Raw genomic sequence first — 24,290 nt, 5'->3', positions numbered from 1 at the left:
CCGCAGAATGATCGGCTACTGCCCTCTGCTGGTGAGACACAATTACTACATTAGAATGGACTTTCATTGTTTTTTCCAACTGAATTGAACCACGTGTTCTTGTCAATTTTTAAAGGTTAACTAAAGAGATAAATAACCTTTTACAGGAAGGAATCTGTAGATTTCACAACATGAGGTCCACTGTTCACAGACCAGTGAGGCGATGGGGATCATGTCCTCCATTTCATTGACATTAAAAGATATGATATGGATACTTGGTAATGAAAAGTTGAACATATATATGTAGTTTATTAAATATTGAATAAACTGCACACTTTAAAAGCTTAATGCAAGCAAGAAACTGCAAAACTAAATGTATGCAATCAAATATATCAGAGATATTATTATTAATGTACAGAGACCAACTGTTTTGGAAAGAGGTCAAAGTGCTCAATGTTTTGGAGCCCATGTGAATTACAGCCTCAGTTTCATGTTCTTAGCTGATAGTAGTGGCACACGGTGTGGCGTTCTGCTGTTGCATCCTATCTGCTTCAAAGTTTGATGTGTTGTGGGTTCAGAGATGCTCTTCTGCACACTTCAGATGTCACGAGTAGTTATTTGAGTTTCAGGCCCGTCTTCTCTGGCATTAACACAGACGGCTGTGTGGGAAAATCCCAGCAGACCAGCAGTTTCTAATTTTCTTCCCCAGTTTGGGCTTTGAACTCACTGAAAGTCTTGGATTTAACAGCGTACCTTTGGGAACAGGCTCCTGTGACCCAGAGAGTTTTTTTTTTAGCTTCCTTACGAAAAACCACATTTCTGTTTAACATCATTAACAAGAAAGGACCACACACCACTCGTGTTTTGATTCAGCTGCACTGGCTAAACGTTTACAGTTTGTTTTTACAGCCTTTCATGGATCAGCTGCGTATTATATTACAGATCTATCACCTCCACATTCAGCCTCAAGGTCGCTGATGTCATCCTCCCAACTATTTTTTAAAAAAAATATTGGTATATCTTGCTTTGCATGTGTGTATCTTTAGGTTAACTCCTGCTTTAAAATGCTTGTTATTAGAAAAAAAAAAGTGACTTGAGGTTTAAAAAGCATCAAGATTTTTTGTAATCAGACGTGATTGATTTTTCTAAATTCTCATGTACATCCTTAGAAACCATAAAAATCACATAACAGCATCTACAAAACCATTAAAATATAGCTTTATTGAAACATGATGTTAAAGCGATCACATTTAAGTTTGCGTGACATACAGTACATACAAACATCAGGCACAGATTTGGTAATCATCTTTGACTCGTGCAGGCAGCGAAAAGTGTCTGGAACTCACATTAACCAAAGTTTAAAGAAACCACACACACAAAAAAAAAATCTTTCTGTGGGTTAAAAACGACACAGATACTCCACATAAACTTTGATTAAATAGAAAAAACACACAATGAAGGAACAGCCACAGGCCTCGTTACATTCAGCTGAATTTCCTTCATGATCCCCAGCTTGGACACATTCGGGACATTCAGGCCAGAAAAACACTGACTGTTCAAACTTGGATAAATTGTGCACCTTTTCCAATCAACAAATTCAACACCCACACACCTGTAGACAATCATCAGGCTGAAGCAACAATTAGAAAGCGATGTAAACAGTTCAGGCAGCCGCAAAACTACACAGTGAGGAGTGCAACGATTAACGGCATGTATGTCAGCAGTGACAGCGCTATGCACACAACAAGTGAAATATTAAATAATCCAGAAGCATGAAATACACATCTTTCAGGTTCTTATCTTCTCTTTTTAGTGTTGGTCTTATCCTGCATGAATATACTGAAGTTCAAAAAGAAAAGAGGAAAAACAAGAGACCTGGTGCGATTATCTGTAGGATGATTTCCAAATGTCACATAACGGATATACGAAGGATGTAGAGACTAACACAGAGATAATTAATAAGCCGATGCTTTAAATAAATCAGGTGGTTGGCAGTTTGGGAGTCGTGGGATCGCCACTGTTTACAAAGCTCTTGCAAAAAATGTTTTGTTGCCGCCAACCTGACCAGCAGGGGGAGCTCTAACAGAGACGAAGTAACACCATTACCCTTCATGCTGTGTGCGAGTCAAGCATCTCACCGTGTCGTGCATACAATACTGCTCAGAAGGAATTTTATGAAATACGAGGGAAAGGTAAATATGTGCAGGATGTCTCTTGTCAGGTGAATGAACCTAAACAACAATGAGCTAAGGATCAACTTTTAAATAAAACACAAGTTCACACACACTTTAAAGCTTTCACCAACACACAGAACCCTTAAGAGTCTCTTGCAAAACCCACGGACACTTTAATCAAGTAACAATTTGTGTATGTACGTGTTCAGCCTGTTTTAAAGAATCTAGACTCACTCAGGTCACAGTAAAGCAGCATTTATCCTCATTCAACGCTTTCCACGGGCACATAGCAAATACGTCACACCGAACGCTTGAAATGACACACCTGTGAAAATGTACTTTGGGCTTTTGTTAAACCTTTTTGTACCTGAAGCTGATTTAGACCAGCATTTGGATTTCTCTGAGCCCCGACCGGCCGAGCTGCGGAGAGCGAGGCTAGACATCCCTGTCTCATTTTAATTGCTCCAACGTTGATCAGCCACACCAATTAAGGGAACTGCTTTTAAGAAACCACAAAGGTGGCTTCGGTAAAGAGACCTGGCCTTTAAAAAAAACATTTCAGCAGGTGGGTTTAATGTTGTGGCTGACTGAGAGCAGAGTCTCACCAGTGGAAACTGAGGAAATGATGTGAACAAAAACTCTGAGCTTTAGAGTCGTGAGTAAATACTTCTGGGAGTGTGGTTGGAAATAGCAGCACAATCTAAGCCTCCAGCTACGACTACAAGGAAGTGTTCACCGGAATGCAGGAACTACTGTTTTTCAGTGTTCAGAAAGCAATCAATTGCTTTTACTCACTTCAATAACCTGACCAGCATGTTATAGCTTAACCAAAACGACCCTTGGGTGCCAGGCAGACACTTTCCAGCTCTCATTTATTTAATACAGCACTGAGACACTTTGTGGTGGAGGTGACAGTGTTAAAGCACATAAAGGCCATATAAATAGCTGTGATATAAATATATGAACTCAAAGATATTCACTTTGGGTGAAGGTCCTTTGAAAGTTAAGCAGAGTTAACTCCTCTGTGGAATAGAGCCATAATACAAAATGTGAAAAATCAGCGCCGCCCTCATTTTTTCAGGCCACAACGCTCAACCAGGCAGAGGATCCGTGTGGACATCGTAGTAATATCTTAACTTAAAGCTGCCAACTTTTAAAGTTCAAGTTAAAATATTTGGCCCTTTGGCCTTCCTTGTGATCTATCCTGACATGTTTTCAGACTGACTGCAGTCACTGGCAGGTCAGGTTGGGTCTACTGAGCCAGGCCCAGATCTGGATCATCTCCTGTGGGGTCCTTGGGTGAACCAGCATTAAGCTCTTGTAAGCGCAGGGGTTCGACCTGTATTTCTCCTCTATGTTAAAAGTCCTGAAGCCTTTGTGCTTTTCGGGGGCCAGCCCCAACTTACGAAGACACATACCCGTGTAGACGTCATCTATTGGGTACAGCGCTACGCGCTGAGATGCGTTATGCAGGCGAAAGGCGATGTCACCTGAATAAAGGTAGCCGCCTCCTCCTGCGTACGGTGGGTAGATTCCAACATACATGCTCTCTGGTATGAAGTATTTGACCCTCTTGTCTCGGTGGGGCCCCGCATTCGTGATCACATCACCCACAAACAGGTCCTTGGCTTTGGGTCCCGAGAGCCCCTTGAGAAAGTCCATGATGCGGTAGGTGTTAACGAAGACGTCGTCGTCGCCTTTGAAGATGAATTGGGCGCCGGAGCAACGTGCCTGGATCCACTCCAGGAAAAGAACTTCTTTGACAGTCAAATTGAAAAACGAATCACGGAAATCCCACTGGATGATGTCTTTATGGCGGGCGTTCTCAAAATGCAGCATACCAGACAGATCTGGGTGGTGGTCTCCAGGTGTTGCGTTACCAAGGAGGAAAATGGTAACCACTGTCCGATTGGCTAATACGCCTGCTTTTCCCCAGGACTGGCGGATGGCCTGGCGGCGATCAAAGTGAGGCACCAGCGATTTGACAGCCAGCAGCAGAAACGGTGGCTCCTTGCAGATATCCATCTGGTCCATAATGATCGGGTAGGAGCGGCAGCGCATGTAAAGCAGGAAGTCCTTGAAGCGGGGCAGCAGGGAGTTGTAATCTTTTACCTGAGTGGTCACCCTGAGGTTAGGCTGACAGACGTTGGATGTCAAACTGGTGTCATTGAGCCACTCAGGGATGTCGCTGCTGCGGTTCGTCATGAAGATGTGATTGCTGTGAACGTCCAGAATCTGCTGCTGGCGGTTCCAGTAGGCCGAGCTGGGAGCCACTTTAGCCCAGAAGCGTTTGGAAGGGATAAGAATCTTTTGATGTCCACTTTTGTCTTGGTTGATGTTCCGCGAGATGATGATGAAGATAAAGAGGTTGACCATAGTCAGTGACACCACAACCTTAAGCCTCATCTTTGGCAGCAGCCCCATGACAGATTACCGCACACGCTGACACCTGTGCAGACACACAGAAGAAGAAACAAAGACTTTAGTCTTCACTACAAACTGATCTTTAGTTTTCATCTTTTACCTTATTCTCAAATCACTCAGGTAATTTCAGGTAGGAGGAAGCACGAGGGAGAACAGTTATCTATGGTGAAATGAGCAGGTTTACAACTTCCCTCTGTTGAGAAACAATGGGTGGAAAAAGGAAGAGAAGACACCTCAACCACACTGACAAAACGATCACATGGAAACCCCCGTTTGTGTTGTAAGACGTTGTGTAAAACTATGTCAGAATAGTTTGTTTATCCAAAGCAACAGCAAGATTACGTATTGATCTGATCAAGAAGGTCAGAGGTCAAACTGCTGATAAGACTGAAGCAGAGTGGTGTCATCTTCACACTGAATCACTTGACTTTTCACAGGTTGACTGATATGGTGTATAATAATGCTTTGTTTGTTTGGCTGTCATAGTTACTTCTGAGTGAACATGCTGGTTCACTCAGAAGTGATGGCTGTGCTTTCCAGTGAGGGTTAAACTGATTTCTTACAAAACACTTAAAAACTTCCTGTAAAACTTATGAGGTGGCATGTCTCCATTATCACCATAATCAAATCACAGGTAGGGTAGTTTTTTTCTTGGAATAATTAAAAACAAAAAATACTCCTCCTACGGCAGACACAAAGATAATTTAACTTTGAGCTACCTAACTAGATCTGCAATCATCAGGCCTTGCTATTTTGTTCACTTTATTTATGTGTGTTCATGCAGCATGCGTTCACAACTGTGAGCCTGAACTGATCTAATTACCAAGCTGCGTGTCCAGACCAGTCCAAACTAAATATGAGAAACCAATTAGCAAATGATCTGCTTGGTGTAAGGAGAGTTCAAGTTTACCACATTAACTGTCGGGATGAAGCACGATAAGGTAGTCTGCCTGAAATCACAGCATACACCTGCATTTCCACTGACAACATGTTTACTCGTTTACTACGCCAGAGGGCAATTTAACGGAAGGCAAACATTTGAGGATTCATTGTCCTCCTCTCTGCTTTTGTATCCTTTGCTTAAACCAATAAGAAATGAGGACGACATGTGAGCTTGAACAGACAATACCGTCCTTTCAGGAGGCTCAGCTGTGCCTCAGGTTTCTGTTTAGTCACGCTTTCCCCTCTGAAAATGTCCTTACCTGGAGTTCCCCTCACTTTCTCCTTTTTCCTGCAGACCAGTGAAGCAGCCACTTTAACGCAATATTTTCATCAAGTTATTGATAAACTACATGTTTTGGTACTGCTTAACCATACTTGTGACAAAGTCTAACCGAGTAAATGTTTTCACTGTGAGGCTGCACACTTCTGGGCAAATTTCCAATCTTAACAACACTCTGAAGTCATAAAGACTAAAAGTAAAATAAAAAGACGACTGGATAATGATATAAGATTGCAAGCTCTGAAAGCCAAAAAGGGTCTGCTCATCTGGGAGACATTAGGGCTCATTTAGGGAAAGTGCTTCTTGATCATCTCAGTCAGAAAAGCCGCTCCCCAGCATTGTTTCCAATCGAATAATTTCAGTGATTTCAATGAGATAAAGACTTTTGCTGCTGTTATTTATTGTTAAAAATCAAGCGCAGCCTCTTCTTTTCTGCTTTTTGGCACGACCGAGGTGCCTGTTTGCTTTCACTTTCCTCTCATCTGCGTCTGCAGACATCTCATCGCAGAGCTTTTGGGACAGACAAGACACTTTGAGTTATATTTTAGGTTTAAGGAAATCCCGTTGTAGCATTAAAGATTACAAGACACAGGATTTGTTTGCTGTTAACCAGGCACAGGTAGGTTATGAGGCACTAGTTTGTGTTGCTGGGGATTTTCATTGTATCTGACAACTGTTTAGTCTTTTTTTTTTTAGAAACATTTGGGTGTAAGGGTACTGCTCATTAGTGTGTTTAGAGATGGTGTAGGTGTTTTTAATTCTAAACAACTTACAAGAATTTAATTTTGCCTTCACCTGTTTCCACCAGGTTTTGGCCCCAGAGAGCCGAGTCAGGACATTAAGACTTATTTATCTTCATTACAATTATCAATGTAAACAGCTCAAAAAGCGGTGCGAGCTCTGCCTGATGAGCTAACAGATCTGAACTGCTCCCTGGATCCTTCCTGCCTCTGTATTGTGTTGCTCTCTCAGCCTCCTAGCAACAACTCTCCACTGCTGCACTCCTGTTTGCTCTTCTTTTTCTATTCCGTGAGCCTCGTTCACTCCTCCTCACTCTGCCCGTCTCCATCAGGTTTCCTCTGTTCCTTTGAATTTGTTCTGACTCAACGCAGGATAGGAATACATCACACTTATCAGTATTATATCACCAAACAGACAAGCATGGACTTATGCTAGTTTTCCTTCAATCTCCTCTTCTCCCTTACTCTCATGGATAATTAAGCTTTCCCTTCCTCTGCATCCCATACAAACAAGATCACTTCTGGGAAACAAGTGGGTGGGAAGGTGGGGGAGGCTTCTTAAGAAGAAAGCTAAACAACATGTAGATGAAACCACAACTTCTGGACCTGTAATTAACCACCAGTAGTCTGCAGCAAAATCCACGCATACCTGCCTAAGTCTGGCTGACCATCTGCATTTGGTTTAAGACATTAAACTCAGTCATAGTGTTTCACATCGAGGCCATTTTAGCTGAAGCAATTAAGGCATGTTGGTGGTTTGACACACAAATATCATGCTTCTAGCTGTCAGCATTAAAAAGACAAGGTCTACACTTGTGGTTGACACTCACACAAAAACAGATTAGGCATAGTAAGGTCATGCACCAAACTTTAAGCTATAGTTTCAGTTCTTTTGCATTCAGTCAGTGTTGTTAGAGCTGACTCCAGCTTAAAGACAGTTAAAATCAGTTCACACATGATTTTCTTAATCTTGAAATATACATTAAATGAAAAACAAAACTTAAAGATGTGGAGGCACTGGAGGATGTGGAGATGTCTGGTCACGGTTAGTTCCTGACTTGAGCGCATTTGACAATAAAGCCTGCCTTGAAAGGACAGCTGGCAAGTGACAGCCCTCCTGCTTCTGCTGGGACTACTGTGGTTTTTCTATGTTAGGTTGCAGTTTCCTGGTAGGTAGAGTTAATCAGTGCAACTGGGAGCACCTGGCCAGTTTCTCTCATTTTACACAACACATTCGAACACTCATTCAACCAGTAACACTACTGACTAACAAACCTCATAATGTAACTTGAGGTTTTTGGATTCTTTGGGTTAATAATTCATATATTCTGGTTTAACACAGAATCTCTCTCATAATTTGTTTTGGCTCATAATGTCTTCATTATATTATGATATGTCTTTCCATGCCTGCGAGCCCACTGAGGTCCGCTTCGGCCTGAGTGACTTAAATCCCATCAGACAGTGGGTGCAATGGTCCACGCCTGCCTGTTCTTTTGGGACTGTGTGGACTCTTCTTACCGATCTACATTACAATCAACTATCTACGGCAGCAGACTTCAAAGTATAACAGGAATGACTATTCGACCGTCGGCCTTCCAGATGTCTGTGTCCATGTCTGCAACACAGTATAAGCAAGGCATAAGCTGGACTATGACACGGGCACGCTCACCACAGGAAGTGTGAGAGACCTCGAGTGATCAGAGGCAAAAATCAGCTCCAGACAGCTGTTACACAATTCTTCCACCATTTCTTCCATGGAAAACTTATGAATTTTACTTCCTCTGGAGCTCAGTGACCAAAGGCTTACTTATAGGTACGCTAAAGGACAAGTAAGTTCGAAAATTAAGGGGCGGGGGAAAAAGTGCAGTGCTGCAATGGCAAGAGGTGAACTTAATTCATTACACAAAAAGACATCAGAGCTTCAAAGCAATAGAAAAAAAGTCACCGTTATCATGTTTCATAATAACTGGAAGCAACTGAATTCAATTGTCTGGCCCCACCAAGTATGCTGGAAAGCTGTCTGCAAGTGAACACAACTGACTGATGGCCTTCTTGATTTGATTAATCTAACTAGATCTAGTTACCTCATAAAACCTCATCAATGTATTATTTTTAAATGGACCCTCATTTTAAGGATATGCAAAAACACATTTAGATCCAGAACATAAGCAGTGCCCCAAGAAAAGACAGTATGAGTCACATCCTGTCATCACAGGAAGCAGTGCACACCTATACTTGTTATGGTGCAAAGTACTCCTAAAAATTACAAAATAAGTGGACAGAAAGTTTTATTGTATTTTTTCTTAAACCGACTGTATGCAGAATCCACACAGAATGAGGAAAAAAAGTCGAATTATTAATAAACTAATAATAAGAAATAGTCTCACTGTGGTAAAAGACAGCAATGGAGCATGATAACGGTTCAGGCAGAGATGAAGAAACGCAATGTCAAAAAGCAGTCTGCAAACATCCGCAGTGGCACTTTTATTGCTCACAATAAACCTTTATGGCTCTTCTTTTGCAGAATTCGTCTGACTTGGCTTTAAAGATAAAAGATAATTATACTTTATTTAGATAACGGATTCCAAGACAGTCAGGCTTCTTTTACACAGATACACTTGACTACTTTGATTCAAGTCAACCATCAAAAGATGCCTATTAAAAACCTTTGTGGTATGATTAGGATTTTTGGGGGGTTAAAGGACTATACATTATACACTGAAACAATAGCATGTAATCTATTTTTGATTTTTTTATTCCATATAGATACAATTTGCCACCATCGGGACAAGACCTCTCTGTGTGTACTTTACATGTTCTTCCTGTATCTGCGTAGGTTGTCTATGGGCACTTTGGTGTAGTTTGTAACATAATTATCTGATCCGCTTTTAAACCTCTCTCCATTATTCATTAACTTTATGTTTATCTATCATGAAGCTTGTGGTGACACCATATGGTGTCGGGTAACAAACAGGTCTGTGGGATTGTGATGAGGTCAGTAATTTACCAGACAACACTAGACTGTGTTTGACCAGTGTGGCTTCCACCTGATAAAAAGGTTCACTGAGGTAAGCCATCCCACCTGAGTGGGGGATGGGTGTGAGACACTACAGAACAATGGCAGCTTGAAGGGCTGGGTTTGTACGCTTCTTAGTGGACCTTAATAGCTTTCATGATTATGTTTAGATGGCTTTAAATACTATACTGTGGAGAGAACCGATGAACAATGCACCTTCCTAAAACTTTAAACTTCATGTGTAAACATAACAGAATATAGCTATACAGATCTAAATGAGAGTCTTAATGTGACCGACATGTCAAGAGATGCACTGCCTATTCAAAACATTTCCAACGACGCACATTGTGTGATCTTACCTGTGCAGGTGAGTGGGCCTCTTCAGCTCTTGTTCTCCTGGTGTCTCCTCAGCACTTTTACCCCATACTTTTGTGCACTGTCTGGGGACAACAGCCAATGGGGAAAAGGGATCGGGAAGGGGAGGAGGCAGAGAAAAGACTGAATCTGCAAATGAGAGAGAAAGAACCCAGATGTCAATATTGAGGAAGAGAGCATGAGGACAAAAAAGACATCAGTTCTAATTTTATATACTGAAAGCGTGCTTCTTAAAGAAAGAACCAATAACCCTGATTTAAATACAAAATGATAAATATATCTTTATTAGTGTTTCTAGTAGAAGAACTGGTGAAGTCTGACCTCTGTGAGCAGTCATGATTGGGTGGGAGGGTGTATACAGCTTTTAATAATAAAATACAGTTTTATGTGTGACATTTGGAACAGATGTAGATTTGCTGTTAATGAAATTAAAACCCCGGTGTCAAAATTCACAGTAAAACAGAACTTGGTTTCATTAAATTTCACTTCAGGGAGGTTCAATCATTACTATGATTTATTTTTGTATCTTTTCACGGTTTTCATTTTTTTTATTTTTAAGTTAAGAATTTTCCTGACAGGTACCACAGGACAAAATGTGTCGACTAAATCTATGTGAAAGTAACAGAGCTGGTTTCCAGAGGGAGTGCTTTCTTAGTACAACAATAAGTAATTCCCCGTGTACAGTATTCTTACTTGAAATGCAGATCCTAACTTCATGCTGCATATAAACATGGCACTCTGATTGCCCAGTGGTACAAAAAGTGGTTCACTTCTTAACACGGTATAGTGCTATGGCAGGTTATGCTGCAAACCTATTTAGAAGAAGTGCGCTGCCACTCATGATCAACATAGCCAGGGTTTCTTTGTGTTAGCTGACTTGACAAAAACCAAAAATACTGGCCACTTCCTGTGCTACCTCTCAGGCTCCTAGCAGACACACTTATATTATCGATTTCAACATCCTATGTCACCCTTTTCTCAAGTTTTTGCATTCACAAGAGTTTCAGAAAACCTTTGACCTTTACGCCAAGATCACTGAGATTCAAACTCATTTGATATTTTTAAGGAGCACACCTATGGTATCAATTTGAAGTTCCTATGTTGCCGTGTTCTCGAGTTATTGCATTCACAAACTTAGGCGCCAGAGAGATTTGGTATCATGACAATGGTTTTAAAAATTTACCAACTGACCGTCAATCAGACATTATCAAAAGGAACAGATGATAGATACAGACAGGACAAAGTCTTCTGAAGTCTTGTGATTTGACGTCTATAAATGCTGAGTGATTCAAAAATCAAGCAGAGGAATTTTCTAATCTGTGTTCTATTAGCTGCGGTTCCAGAAGTGTCAGAGAAACAGATCAAGCAGAAAACATTAAGACATTTTCTGCATCACCAACTGAACCGATCTCCCGTGACAATGTGACGCACAGTCTGCATCCTTGTAACTTTATGACTGAACTACATTCACTGGTGTTTGTAACACATGACTGAACAGACTGCATGTGGGACTTTTTCGTATAGCAGCAGATAATGTCTATTACACTTAGAGCAGACCGTAAATTAAAAACAAAAACAAAAAACAAATCAGTGAGTATGTGGTGTCTCTAGCTAATGTTTAAACTTTGAACATAACCTGATCCTGACCAGGTTATGTGTTCAGAACAAGTTGCCATAACGATCTAGCGAGGTAAAAAAGAACAGTGGGTTTAAGCTTGCTAACCCATTTAACTTTGTAGCACACCTCTCTGCTCCGGTGTAGGTTATGTTCCAGATAAGAGACCAGTGAGGCGCTAAATGTATTTATTTATTTATTTTCTTAGACAGAAATGTTTGCATTTTTCTCTGAGCACCAATCAAGAAATGGTTTTAGAAGCAACTTTATATTTTATTCCCCTCTATGTTGCAGGAAATTTTATGATAATCTGACTTTCCCATATATTCAGTAAAGTGATAAATTAAATGTATACAGTCTGAGCCTGAGTTTATCTGATATACAGTTTGCCTAGAGGCTAATCACACTTACACATTTGTCTAATATTTTTAAATTTGCTGCAGCTAAAAGAAAAAGGATAACATCTCACTAAGCAAAACAAACAACATAGTTTATTAACTTAAAAGAATATCCAATTATTTTGTCCAGCTGACATGTCAGATCCTTTCATGCGCTGATGACATACTGACATGTTTGTTAAGTTAGTAATTTTTACAATACTTTTTTTGCACACTTTCAGCACCATATACACACACTCTACTTCTATAATCGCATACAGACACACACCATGACCCTCCTACCTCAATTGTCAATCCTTAATGTTTAAATTCCATAAAAATTTAGTTACTGCCACAAAACTCTGGAGGCTGGTCACTCAAGTGCAGGTAAACATCTGACTGACAGCAAAGCCATGAAACAGACTTCACATTCATGAAACACAGTGCAGACTATTATCACCATCTCACCGAAAGACAGGAGGGGTTGCTGTATTTAACAGAGCTCTTCTCTCCACAGAAACTAGACTTTGTGCTGTTCAGGACTAATACTTATTTTCAGTTTTAGAGATTTGTTTGCTTACTAATATTTGAGCTTACCCAAGGTACTTTTCCTTCTTAAGAGTCCTTAAATCTGAGCTTCTCCTCCTTACACAGACATGCCGTTGCGTGGATGTCTGCATAAAATCATCTCTCAAAGCATTTTGACTTTAAATTGTGTATGGGAGCAACTAGCAGGATCTTAAATAAACTTGTACAGTTTGTTTTTGTTAGATAAATCTCTCACAAACAGAAAGAAAGATATAAATATAAAGAGAAAAGTGAAACACAAACACACACACACGCAATAATAATCTAATGCTTTTGCAAAAGACTGATGTAGAAAGCTCGTTTTATACAAACATGACTGGGTTTTGTTAATCATTAAACTGCCTGTGTGTGCTGGTTAGATATGAGAGGACAGCAGATAGCAAGCATAGGCAACCTCTTAACGAAACAAACTGAAAAAGCCAAACAATTAAAATGGAGTTAATCATCGAAAGGAACGCCTGGCTTTGTTCCATTTCCGTTGCTTCTCATGCTTTCCATTGTGTTTGTTTGACCATGCTGAGAAACTTTCCTCTTTTCTTTCCTGCATATGCTCCTGTACATAAGTTATTTAAGACTAAATAACAACAGTTTGTTGGGCAAAAAACAAAAAAAACCTCCCAAAACAAAACTACAATGCAAGTGAACAATGCAAAAGAAAACTGTGCAGTTTTCCTATTTAAAACATTATATAGACCACGATGTTAATGCTAAAAATTAATTACAGAAACCTCTAGTGAAAAACAAACAAACACATTTTTGGGTTTAGATTGTGAGTCTTGGAGGGCATCTAAAATGGACATAAAACATATTTTTGCAGCTCTGGAAATTTCACGAGTCTCTAAAATGCTGAAAAAGGCAACACAAATTTCAAAAGTGAAAAATCAACACACCTCTTTTTACTTTAAGGACCTGTCTGACCCCGCTGAAGCTGACATCTCCAATCACTTCTGTCTCATTTTACTGCCGCTAGGCTTTTCGTACTAACTGCAGATGAAAACACTAATTACATTTTTAACAGTGAGGTTAAAGCAACGTTAACTGCCATTACTATTCAGATGAATGCACAACTAATGAAGCTCCACTGATCAGCCACGCCCTTCTCAACGTAAAACTTCATCATTTTTAGGAACTCAAAAACAGAAAATGTATCTAGGACATCCTCTTCACTAGCTGGTTGATATTTGTGGGCTTGTTTTGCAGCAGGTCTGGTTAGCACACATGTCCTACACACTCACGGTTGCAGCACACATGTCCTACACACTCACGGTTGCAGCACACATGTCCTACACACTCACGGTTGCAACCCTCCCAAAGTTGTGTGAAACAGGTCAGCAGGGCAGAGAAGCCTAAAAGGCTCAGGCTGCTAACTGCTGTGTGCGAGTGATAACAGATAAGTCTCCTCCACAGGCCACGTCAGGTCTGTGGACAAAGTTCAACCTTCAATTGATAAAGGCTAAAAAAAAATTAAAGATAAAGAGTCTAACCATTTAGAGGAGCATGCACCTGACTTAAGGGACGAATATTTATTGCAACTTCCCTTTAATTTTTTTGACCAGTGTTTATGCTGAAGGTAAAACGTCTCGTCTCTGGCACCACTTACGATATTTTGGTTTCACATTTAACGATTTCCTCTGTGGGTGTTACCAGTGGCAATGCATCGCAGTGAAAACTGGCAAAGCAATGGGCAGGTCCCAGTTTTAAGTTTTTCCTTCTAGAGCGAGTGGAGTTTTCAGCATCCTCTGGATCAAAAACAGTTTTTCCACCACATAAAGAAACTGAGCAGAAAACCTGTTAATGATTTGAGGTGACAGAGCCACTGTTCTTGATTTACCTCTCTGTGGTCTGCTTAATAAATTCAACAACAATAAAAGTCAAGGAAAGGAACGCAACAGCCACCCATACCAAGCTAAAAATGGATCTGACTGGAACACTGTCACAGATTTTTGTTTAAACAAATGTCCCATGAAGCTATACAAAATGAATCTTGGGTTATATAAATAAAGCATGATAATTACTGATGATACTCAACAAGAGGATTACTGCCTGTCCCCAGTCAGGATCATCTCAAGTACATTTTGACAGTATGCATCTAGAAGTTCATCATTTCCTTTTATCTCTCTGACATTGTAATGCATTATAAAAGCACTTTGAATTACCTTTGTATATGAATCATCATTATCCATGGATTGTAAATTGTTGAGCAGACTCTCTTCACCTTTGTAGGTTGAAACTACCAAAGATAATTTTTTGGGGAGTAATACTTCATACAAGACTAAGATATTACTGTACGAAAAATGTGGGTCTAATGGGGACACGGTGCAAAGAGAGGAGGGCCATAAATAGCCTGAAGGCTGCAACTTAAAGAGGGACTGTCTGAGCTGGAATATATCCACCAAATGTCATGGCTCCTTCTCAGAATTTTCCATTGATGTGAGACAGTCTCCTAATTTTATTTGTTGGTTCTGATCTCTGTGTTGGTCCTAAAATAACAAAAGCCCAAAAACTGAAGTAATATCAGGAACACTAATTTCCTTATCCAAATATGGCTATGGGGTGGGTTCTACGGGGCGAAGAACAGCTCTCAAGCTCTGCACATTTATTCTCAAAACAACCTGAGGAAATGTTCTTTTTTTCCTCCTAGTAATGCTAAAGTGACCATTTCTAAGCTACAGTATAGTGATGGGGAAAGGAGAGACATTCACTGCCTCACAATAGCACTGGAACTTAAAATAGACTGGAATTTCTCATTATCAACAAATACTTGTGACCCTGGCTACACTTAGGCCACCTGCTAGTCATTTGCTCACACTCAGCACACACTGAACTTAGGTAGTGTCACTCCAGTGTGACCTGATGAGCAAAGATGAAGTGCACTCTGCAAAACGAATCATGAACTTCCAGTCTTTAGAGAAATGCATTGACAAGACCCTCCCTGCAACTATGACAGATAGCCATGTTTCCACTGAAAGGCTAATTGCAAATAATGACAGGAACTCCTTGAGAAAAACAAAGAGATTAACCGAAGATCTCTGTCTCAAGGGATTATAGTGTACATCTTAAACATTATAAAGCTTGTAAAAATGAAGTGAGACATCCTAGAAAGTGTTTGCCAGTAAGAAAAAAACCTAAATGGTAGCTTTGTTTACAGAAATTATGCATCTGATGCTAATGCAGCAAGAAAGGAAATGGACTCTTTAAGCTGATCAAGTGACAATGTTATCACATCTCCCGAGGAAGACGATAAAAACGAGTAATTTTGCACCTGCACATTTAAATTGTGAAGAAAGCGTGTATGGATTCAGATGACTGCTAAGCTTTAGCTTTAACTCTACATTACACATAATTAAACACCACCAATATCTCAAGGTTTTCTTATGAATCTACCCTTCTTTTCATCCCCTGATAGTTTTATTAAAGTCACTATTTAACCCATGTTATTATGTGCGTGCCAGCACAGCCACAACCACCTCACCATGTATACTTCTCAGGCTCCTAACATGACATGGTGAGCTGCATGCTTTTTTGCTAAAAAATCTTTTTGAAGCTATTGCATTGTGCGTGCACAACTTTTCTTTATGTCAGACGAGATCAGAATCACATTATGATAACAAGATTATAGTTTTCCATGTATAATTAAATAAGGGAGAAAGTCCATAACTCAGACATCATTAGGCTGGAATCCTTGAATGACCTGTGATATCGAACCTACTTTGAAATATATGGAAGACCTTAAATCCACCTAGAAACAATACAAATGACAAGCCATGTGGTCTCAACTTGAAAATATCTGTCTGGTTCTTGTGCATTAGCGAACTCCTATAGCTGGCATTGCATCTACATAGTTACTATGAATGGCTAAATGGATACAGATTCTTAGGAACTGAGGCCAGGAAGTGGTTATGTGGCAAAGACAAGAAGCACAAAGACAATGGTTCACACAATGACTGTTGTCAAAAGGGAACTGATGTTTTCACATTTCTAAGTGTTTTATTATTGAGCATTTTTAATAATAGTTTAGATTTTCCACAAGATTCACCAAGAAACAATGCTTGTAAATTAATTGGGTGACAAAATAGCCACTGACAATTTAGTTTCCATTATCTTTTTTATTTTGAGTTTGTGTGAGTTGTTGACCACTCATATGTTGCCCAACTCCAGTGTTCCTGTTACCAGACCGCTAAAAGCTACCTCATGACAAAGACTTAATGGAACAGGGGAATACAACAGTAACAAGATGACTCATTAAGGATGCAACAATTCACATTTCCATTGAAAGTAACAGCTTATAATATGAACTTACATGCGTAAGTGGAGAAGATGATACATTTTCCAATGATCTTTTATCAGTTTAATAAAGTATTACTCTAACCTTCAGTAAATTAAACCCTACTTACAAAAAACAACAACTTAAAAATCGGTGAATTTCTTTTGCTAAAAAAGTGGGCATCAAAATCTTTACTTTTAAAAGTGGACAACTATAAACCATCAACAAGAACTATGTTGTGAACCATTAACTTCAACAGTTCAACAGTAAGTTTTAAAATTAGGAGATTTAGTGAAACTACAGACACTATTAATTATGTTTAAGGCTAAAAATAATACTTTGCCTTTCACGTTACAAAGTTTCTTTTCAATGTGTTCGGGGGGTGAAGACAGCAGAAAGAAATTTCATTTTAAGCATCAACTAACTAGGACTACACAAAGATTAATGAGTCCAACAGTTAGGGGTATACGACTGTGGAACTCTCATTATAATCTAAAGAACTGTACAAATTTACATTGTTTTAAAAAGTCTAACATGTCTAAAACAATAATTCAATATGAAGAATATGAACCAAATTGGAGTTAATTGAAGAAGGTTTTTTTTTTTTTTCCCCCTCTCTCACGCTTTCTCTCGCCTTATTTTATTCTATTTACTTATTTTTTCTCCTTGTTATTATATGAAGTGGTATATTGCTGATTGTAAATTTGATGTTTGGTGTGCGTTAGGATCTGGAGATAAATGTTAGTGTGTTCCTTGGTTATTAGTTGGATTGCAGATGGGGGCAGGGTTTAATAAGAATATTTTCTTCTTCCTGCTCCTTTTCACGCATTGTTACAGTGTTATACTGAGAAAAAGCATGGTTTGTGTGTATGAAAGGACAAAACTGTTAAAACTGTTGAACCAAGTGTGAAATAAATAAATAAATGAAATGACATGAAATGAAATGAAAACGCACCTTCAAACTTTCTCCAGGTGGTTTTCATATACAAATAAAGCCAAGGATACAAAGCAGTCTAAACTTTAACTTCGTAAAATGGCTCGGCTTCTTTTAGAGTACTATTGACAGCATAAACGTAGGACCCAGATAAAGACAAAGTAGTACAACTCAGTCAGAAATGCTGTCTTTAGTTTCCTCAGTGTGCCATCATCCTGCAAGTCATCACTTACATTAGGCAGTTCTGTGAGTGTCCTGGCTATTATACTGGCATCACTTTAGTTTTCCTCCCATTATCATTAATGTCTTTTTAAGCCCACTGATGTATTTGCCATATTCTGGAGCGACCACGGACTGTAACATTATGGATTAATTCTGTCTACTCAGTAAGCTGTTTTTAATGGATCTTGGGAAACAGCGGCAGCAAAGCAATTTATAGCTGGTGCTAACTTGTGTGCAAATGCACATCTCTTCATATTAGTGATTAAGAAACCCTGGTATTGTGAAACGACTCCGTTTCATGTGACAAAAAGTTGAACAAGCAGCCATTCCGGAATCTCTGTTTGAGCAGTATGTCTCAACCTTTGCGGTTTAACGGGGCTAACATTGAAAGGTTCCGTTTTGAGGCTGATGTAAGGAAAAGGAGAAGAGGCTTGTGTGTTTGATTTTGACAGTCTTGTGCAGAATACAAAAAGTCAGACAAGTTGAGCCTGGATGCGCAGAGAGATCTGAGCTGCTCTGCCACTGTATGACTGACTTTATGGCTCACTCCACCGTGAGTTGATCCCTGTTGTGGGTCCAATATATAAATAGAAAAAAAGGAATGAAATTCCAGACAAATGTTATAAAGGTACTGTTTTACCTGTTCGGCTCCTTATACTTTGCCACATGTGAACAATGTTAATTGTAATTTAGAACTCTTTTTCCTGGCAAAAGATGTTCAAGGTTTTTCCCCAGCTCAAAAAGCACAGTTTTGCATAAGGCTTTTGATTTCCCTTGATTTGTTTTTGTTTTCAGTTCACTTGAATTTGCCCATTTCCGTTTAGCTTCAGTGTCTGGTTTCTTCATTAGTCCGTTTAATTATTACGATATTAAGAGTAATTTCAGAATACATTTTACAATACAAGCCTTTCATGGAGGCAGTTAATGCACAATCACGCCAAGTATCACCCCAAAATCGTGCAAAGATATATTTACCAAATTGACAAGACAATGAAAAAATATTTTACTTTTACTTTGGAATGTGTACACCCCCCCTATAAAAAATATTATATATATATATATATATATATATATATATATATATATATATATATATATATATATATATATATATATATAGTCATTGCTAGATGTTTATTAAATAATGAGTAAACATGTGTACAAACATTTTTAATCACAGCAATGCTGAGGTTTATTTGGGGAGGTGGAACCAGATTTATTTATTTTTTTAATGTAAAAGAAATTCTGTTGTATAGTGATCTAACTAAAACTTTATAAATACATTTTTCCCCATTTAAAAGAAGAGCTTACTGGTGGTGTTATGTTGACCTTCATATAAAATCATTTGAATAACTGAGAACAAAATTACTAACTTCTGTTGAGCAAACAATGCCCACGAAAGGTTTGCTTTTGATGTTCAGAAACTGAAACACGTGGTTGTGTGCATAAGTGACTGTGGTCACTTATGCACACATCTTGGCATTACTGCCAAGTTACAAGCTTTATAGCGTGTAAGAAACTAAACCAAAGAGAAACAAAGAACTCCCCCAAACTCTCTGGGTGTTGGATGTGATCATGAATATTTGAGAAAGAACAATGTTAACACCGTTGGGTAGCAAACAAATGAACAACATTTAGAGAAACTACGTGAACAGGCCAAATATTTATATTCACAGTTTGGGTTCAAGTGTTGACAGTAAGGTGATAATATTAATAAAAAATGATGGTAATTAATAGAAAGTAGAACAATATTTCTGTTTGAATGCAATGTTGTAATTCAGGCTCCATGACTGTCTAAAGGTGGTTTACAGTAAGCTGAATTAATTAGATTGTTTTTATTACTTTTTGTAGGCTTCTTATCTATTGAGCTGCATAATAACACAGCTTTTTTCTATATAGAGAAGTTTTTGGCACCCAAAGAGATTTTAGAACCAAAGAAAATCACCATCACTGTAAGAATTTTTTAAAAACAGTTTCTACATTTGGTTTTCATTTAATAATTTATAAACAATACCATCGTTTAGAGGATGTAGAGAAATACCTTATTAAACAACAGAAAATATACACTGCATTCACTGTACATGGGCACACGCGCCCCAAAGACTTCTTCTGGGGATAAGCAGTGTAACAAACCTACAGTGTGTGTGCTGTGCATGTAGCTTTGCTAAGTGAACATTAAGCTGTATAGCTGATCAGGCTGTGTGACTGGCTGTCTAAATGGGGCCTTGCAGATTTCTGTGTTAACGATAATGTGGTTATAGTACAGATCTATTGGGATGCCACCATAATTAGCACCACCCCTGGGTATTGCCAGATCTCCAGTTTCAGGATGTGCTTAAATTAATGACCTTGAAACAAGAGGAAGACGGCTGAAAAGCCAAATGTATGAATTCAACTCAGAGCAAAAAAGCAGCATATGCAGCAAATGTACTTCTGTACTTGTGTGAACTCTCTCCACTGTAGTATATGAGGAAGAAACCCTTAAGTAACATCAAGCCTAAAGTAAATAACCCTCACTCCTTTCCATGTTCCTTGAGCCACTAATTTGCTTACTACCCATGATGTCTGGAATATTAATGAAGAATTTGGGTGGTATGGATTAGATGAGGCGACACATTAATCTAGGGTCAAGGTCACAAGCCTTCAATTAAAAGGACACTTGAGTTTGTTCACTTCCTGCTCCGGAGTAGACATGAAAAGAAGTATCCTTTTAATTGGCCATTTATGCAAATAGCCACTGGAAGAAACTATAATAAACTCAAAACAACCTTCTGTTATATTTCACAACAGTGCAAAAAAACTGAAAACAATAGTCATGTGTGGCTATCTATAGTGCACATGGGATGAAGCCCAAACACCTAAAAGGAAACCGTAACAGTTCCTCACCCTCCACAGAGAAACAATGAAAGCTGTTACTTGCGGAGGACACATATACTAAAGGAGGTACCCTCACACTTTCTTAAGTAGTTAGCTATCTGTCTATTAAGCTTCGTAACCCGTGGATGGTCTCCAGCTCCACTGTATTGAACTCCTTAGTGTTACAGAAGCCTGCAATCGATATTCCACCAAAATGGTGGAGTAGGACCTTTTTAAACTACTGGATGAAGGCCTGGGGCCTGCCAAAATATCAACCTGATCAGCCTACAAGTAGGAAAACATAAAGAAGATGAGGTGCTGTTTGAATGGGGAGAATGAGGACTTACACACAGTACAACTGAATGCAATTTTCTCCACTGAAACAAATGAAATAATTAAAATAAATTTTAAGATACACTTCAGTGGCCTCCAAAATAAAGCCTGTGTGAGAAACACTGCTGTACAAAAATGTGTTAATAAATAGTAAATATTAGCAGAGCTTTTCTTCCCTCAGTGATGCATGTCTGTACGGTGATGGTATTAAAGACCGACTTAGCAACACAAACAAAAAACAGTCTCACTCAGATACAAAGGTCATTTGTATTAATGAATGTGTCTTTGCGGTTATTCATATTATGTTCTGCAGCAGCCAAAAACTAGGTTAGAAAAGGTACAAAAAATATATTAAAATTTTTTTTTTTTCTGTTTATCTTTATGAACTTTTTTTCGGGCTATATGATAACCCAACGGGCAGGGCTGAGATAGATTTTGGTTGCCCGACCGGAGATGTTGCTAGCTCCGGGACGTCGGGCTAGCGATTTTGCGAGCCCTGCGTTTGGTTCTTTAGCTGTCAGAATTGCTGTCTGAAGGCCAACAAAGATACCCAATGGATTTACTTTACCAAGCGGATCTTCACGGCCATTGGGCCATTTAAACCTTTTAACTTTAAGATGTCACACTGTGTCCATTTTTGGAATTATTGTGATTTAGTAAATAATTAATAAACAGTCACTTGTATAGAACGCCTTTTACTGTCACTATACACTTGTACAATGAGATACAGAGAATCTCCTACTCAGTGCAGCTAGCTACGATAGTATCTCATTCATGAATGATTAAACTAGGTTTATGCGAAACCATTAATCAATCACAATTCACACAGCATTATCGTCACAGGCCAAAGTTGGAAAAGTCACTAAGGGACACTAAGGGGGTAAAATTTGCTGGTTGACTGGCCAGGTTGCTCCCTCAGGTGTGTGGTCAAAAACAGGGTGCTGTCTATTTGGAGCTTAAAGATGAATGACTGTATAATAAACTGAAATTGTCAGACTATGTTTTTAGAGATATATTTTCAGACAATGAAGCCAAGATAACAAACACTGATAACATTGGAAAGTTTGGCTGTTTTTGTACACACCTGGGATTCTCTGTATTTTTCTTTGGCTGGCTTTTCACTTGTCACATTTATATCTGTGAATGATTACATTTCATGTATACTTTAATGCTGATACAGAATTTAGATGAATTGTACAGCACACTGTCGTAGAAAAATGTACATTTTCTAAGAGAAAATATCAGCTCTACCAAAATGAATTGATTAGACACGTTTCTGCACCATGTTTCTGTTGACCTTTTGAGTCCCTTTTTATTTTTCTTACTGTATCCAAATCAGTATGGGCTACACCCCTGATCTATAGTACAGCAATTTCAAATAAATATCATAGACTGGACAGATGTAATTTTAACAACATATTAAAACTAATACTGTTAATTTTGGCGCCTTTACATTCATTTTATCCACTTTGTATTCGTAATTCCATAACAGACCAGTCAGAAACTTCACCATGACTGATAAGCAATGCTCATCCTAAGTGTGGTTTGGATGTTTCTGTCTAAACATAGCACTGGTACAGGGCTGACGCACACACATCTGTGCAGAAAAACCCTTGGAAAATGTTGCTCGTGTGATTCAGAAATTTGATCATGAAGTGCATACACAGCAAAAAAAGGCAGAGAACAGACAGAGAAGAAAGAACAGACAGTTATATTGGGAACTTGTTTGTCCAGGTTTAACATTAACACCAAGTTTAAAACTAACTTTCCTCTGTGCTACTTTTACAGATTGTTTATATGTCCAAAGCAGGGAGGTCAAGCTCATTTTTAACTCAAGGGTACATACAGCCCTAGTTGATCATAAGTGGATCACTTGTTTAATCACTTAATGATAACCTACATGTTTGTGAAATTTCAACAGTGTATCTCCGTATTTTCACATTCATAGGCTTAAAGGCTCAAATTAGGTCCTATTTACTCCAGTTCCTAAATGAAATGCATTGCAGTACAATTAAACACATTTTTGAATTTTTTATTCATTCCTATTTTGAAGTTAGAATAAGGGAAGAATGTGTTTACAGTGATATGCGACTTATTTTCAGGGCATCTTAGGATGGTCAGCAAGAAAGATTATTGAACTTTTTCTATGTTGATTATTATGCAGTGATTTTACTGCTTAAACTTGGCTATATATGGCTAATAAAATAAATATTGACAAACATTTCCATCTTTAAGGTTTAAACAACATGCTGGAATCTGTAAAGATTTTTTTTTTTAACTTCCCAGACATTTTCACTCCCAGAGATTGCTGGCACAGCTCACCAAGAATGAAAATGCATTTTGGATTTTAACCCTATTTAGTGGTCGAGACTTAACTGGGTAGTCCACCCCGGCCACATGTTTTGACACCCCTGCATTCGATGTGACACTTTTTGATTGAGAATAGCTACAAAAATGTCTTACTTTAGTTTTTGATTCAGTCACTTCCAAGTGCCCGAAGTGCTTTCAGTCTCGCTCAAGTTATTGTTAATCATAAACACATCTTTATATTTGATAGGCAGCTTAAATATTTACTGCATTTAACCCCGAAACAGGTAAGTCCATTAATTCATTAAGGTTAGTCATTTAGCCCTAAAGCAGAATAATGCTGTATTTTTAAAGATAGTACTGCTTTACAAATGCCACGGCACTACGTCTTGTCATAGTCTGTTCTTCCTACTGCGTTTCTGGTTTCTTTCTTGAGTTTTCCTGAAAAGGAACAAGCACTTTTCATGTACAGTCCTGTTCCCCGAGTAACTCGGACTTTCCTGGAAACTTACTGGGTCGGTTAACTTACTATGAGGATCTAGTTCAGCTACTCGATATGACTGTTACTCCGGACAGGTGGGAAAAAATAAACTCGGTTGAACTCACTTGCTTGGCAGTCAGCCTAGAGACACTCCGACAGCGGCGAAATAGTGAAATAAATCCATCACGTGCCGTTTCCGGTGGCTAATCGTCGTCTGTTTACCGAGGACCTCCCGTGTTTTCCCTCCGCTAACAGCCGAGATCTGCTGCTTATCGCGACTGGTCTATTTTTTAACCGTCTCAATTGTGACTGCACTCGCGGTCGCGGCACCTCCCAGATCACGCCCTGTACAGTGACGTCACCTAGCGCGCGATTTATAAAGG

The 24,290-nt window shown here is 38.9% G+C and overlaps 1 protein-coding gene across 2 annotated transcripts; it reads right to left on the bottom strand.

Moving 5' to 3' along the window:
- Window positions 1-1,175: 1,175 nt before the first annotated feature.
- On the bottom strand, window positions 1,176-24,196 carry b3gnt2b (UDP-GlcNAc:betaGal beta-1,3-N-acetylglucosaminyltransferase 2b). 2 transcript variants are annotated; one of them, XM_085296225.1, is made up of 3 exons: window positions 24,033-24,196; window positions 9,915-10,059; window positions 1,176-4,602 (listed from the first exon to the last, which is right to left on the bottom strand). In XM_085296225.1, exon 3 carries the CDS (start codon window positions 4,575-4,577, stop codon window positions 3,384-3,386), a length of 1,194 nt encoding a protein of 397 aa, XP_085152351.1. In that variant the 5' UTR covers window positions 4,578-4,602; window positions 9,915-10,059; window positions 24,033-24,196; the 3' UTR covers window positions 1,176-3,383. The 2 variants fall into 2 exon arrangements, with proteins under 2 accessions (XP_085152351.1, XP_085152352.1); XM_085296226.1 differs by lacking the exon at window positions 24,033-24,196 and adding an exon at window positions 14,667-14,792.
- Between the last annotated feature and the right edge of the window lie 94 nt (window positions 24,197-24,290).

This window comes from Mchenga conophoros, linkage group LG13 (genome assembly GCF_057382185.1).
Source record: "Mchenga conophoros isolate Kocher_MC1m ecotype Shallow Benthic linkage group LG13, M_conophoros_male_GT1.1, whole genome shotgun sequence".
NCBI classification, from domain to species: Eukaryota; Metazoa; Chordata; class Actinopteri; order Cichliformes; family Cichlidae; genus Mchenga; species Mchenga conophoros.
This window is presented reverse-complemented; position numbering and strand designations above follow the sequence as displayed.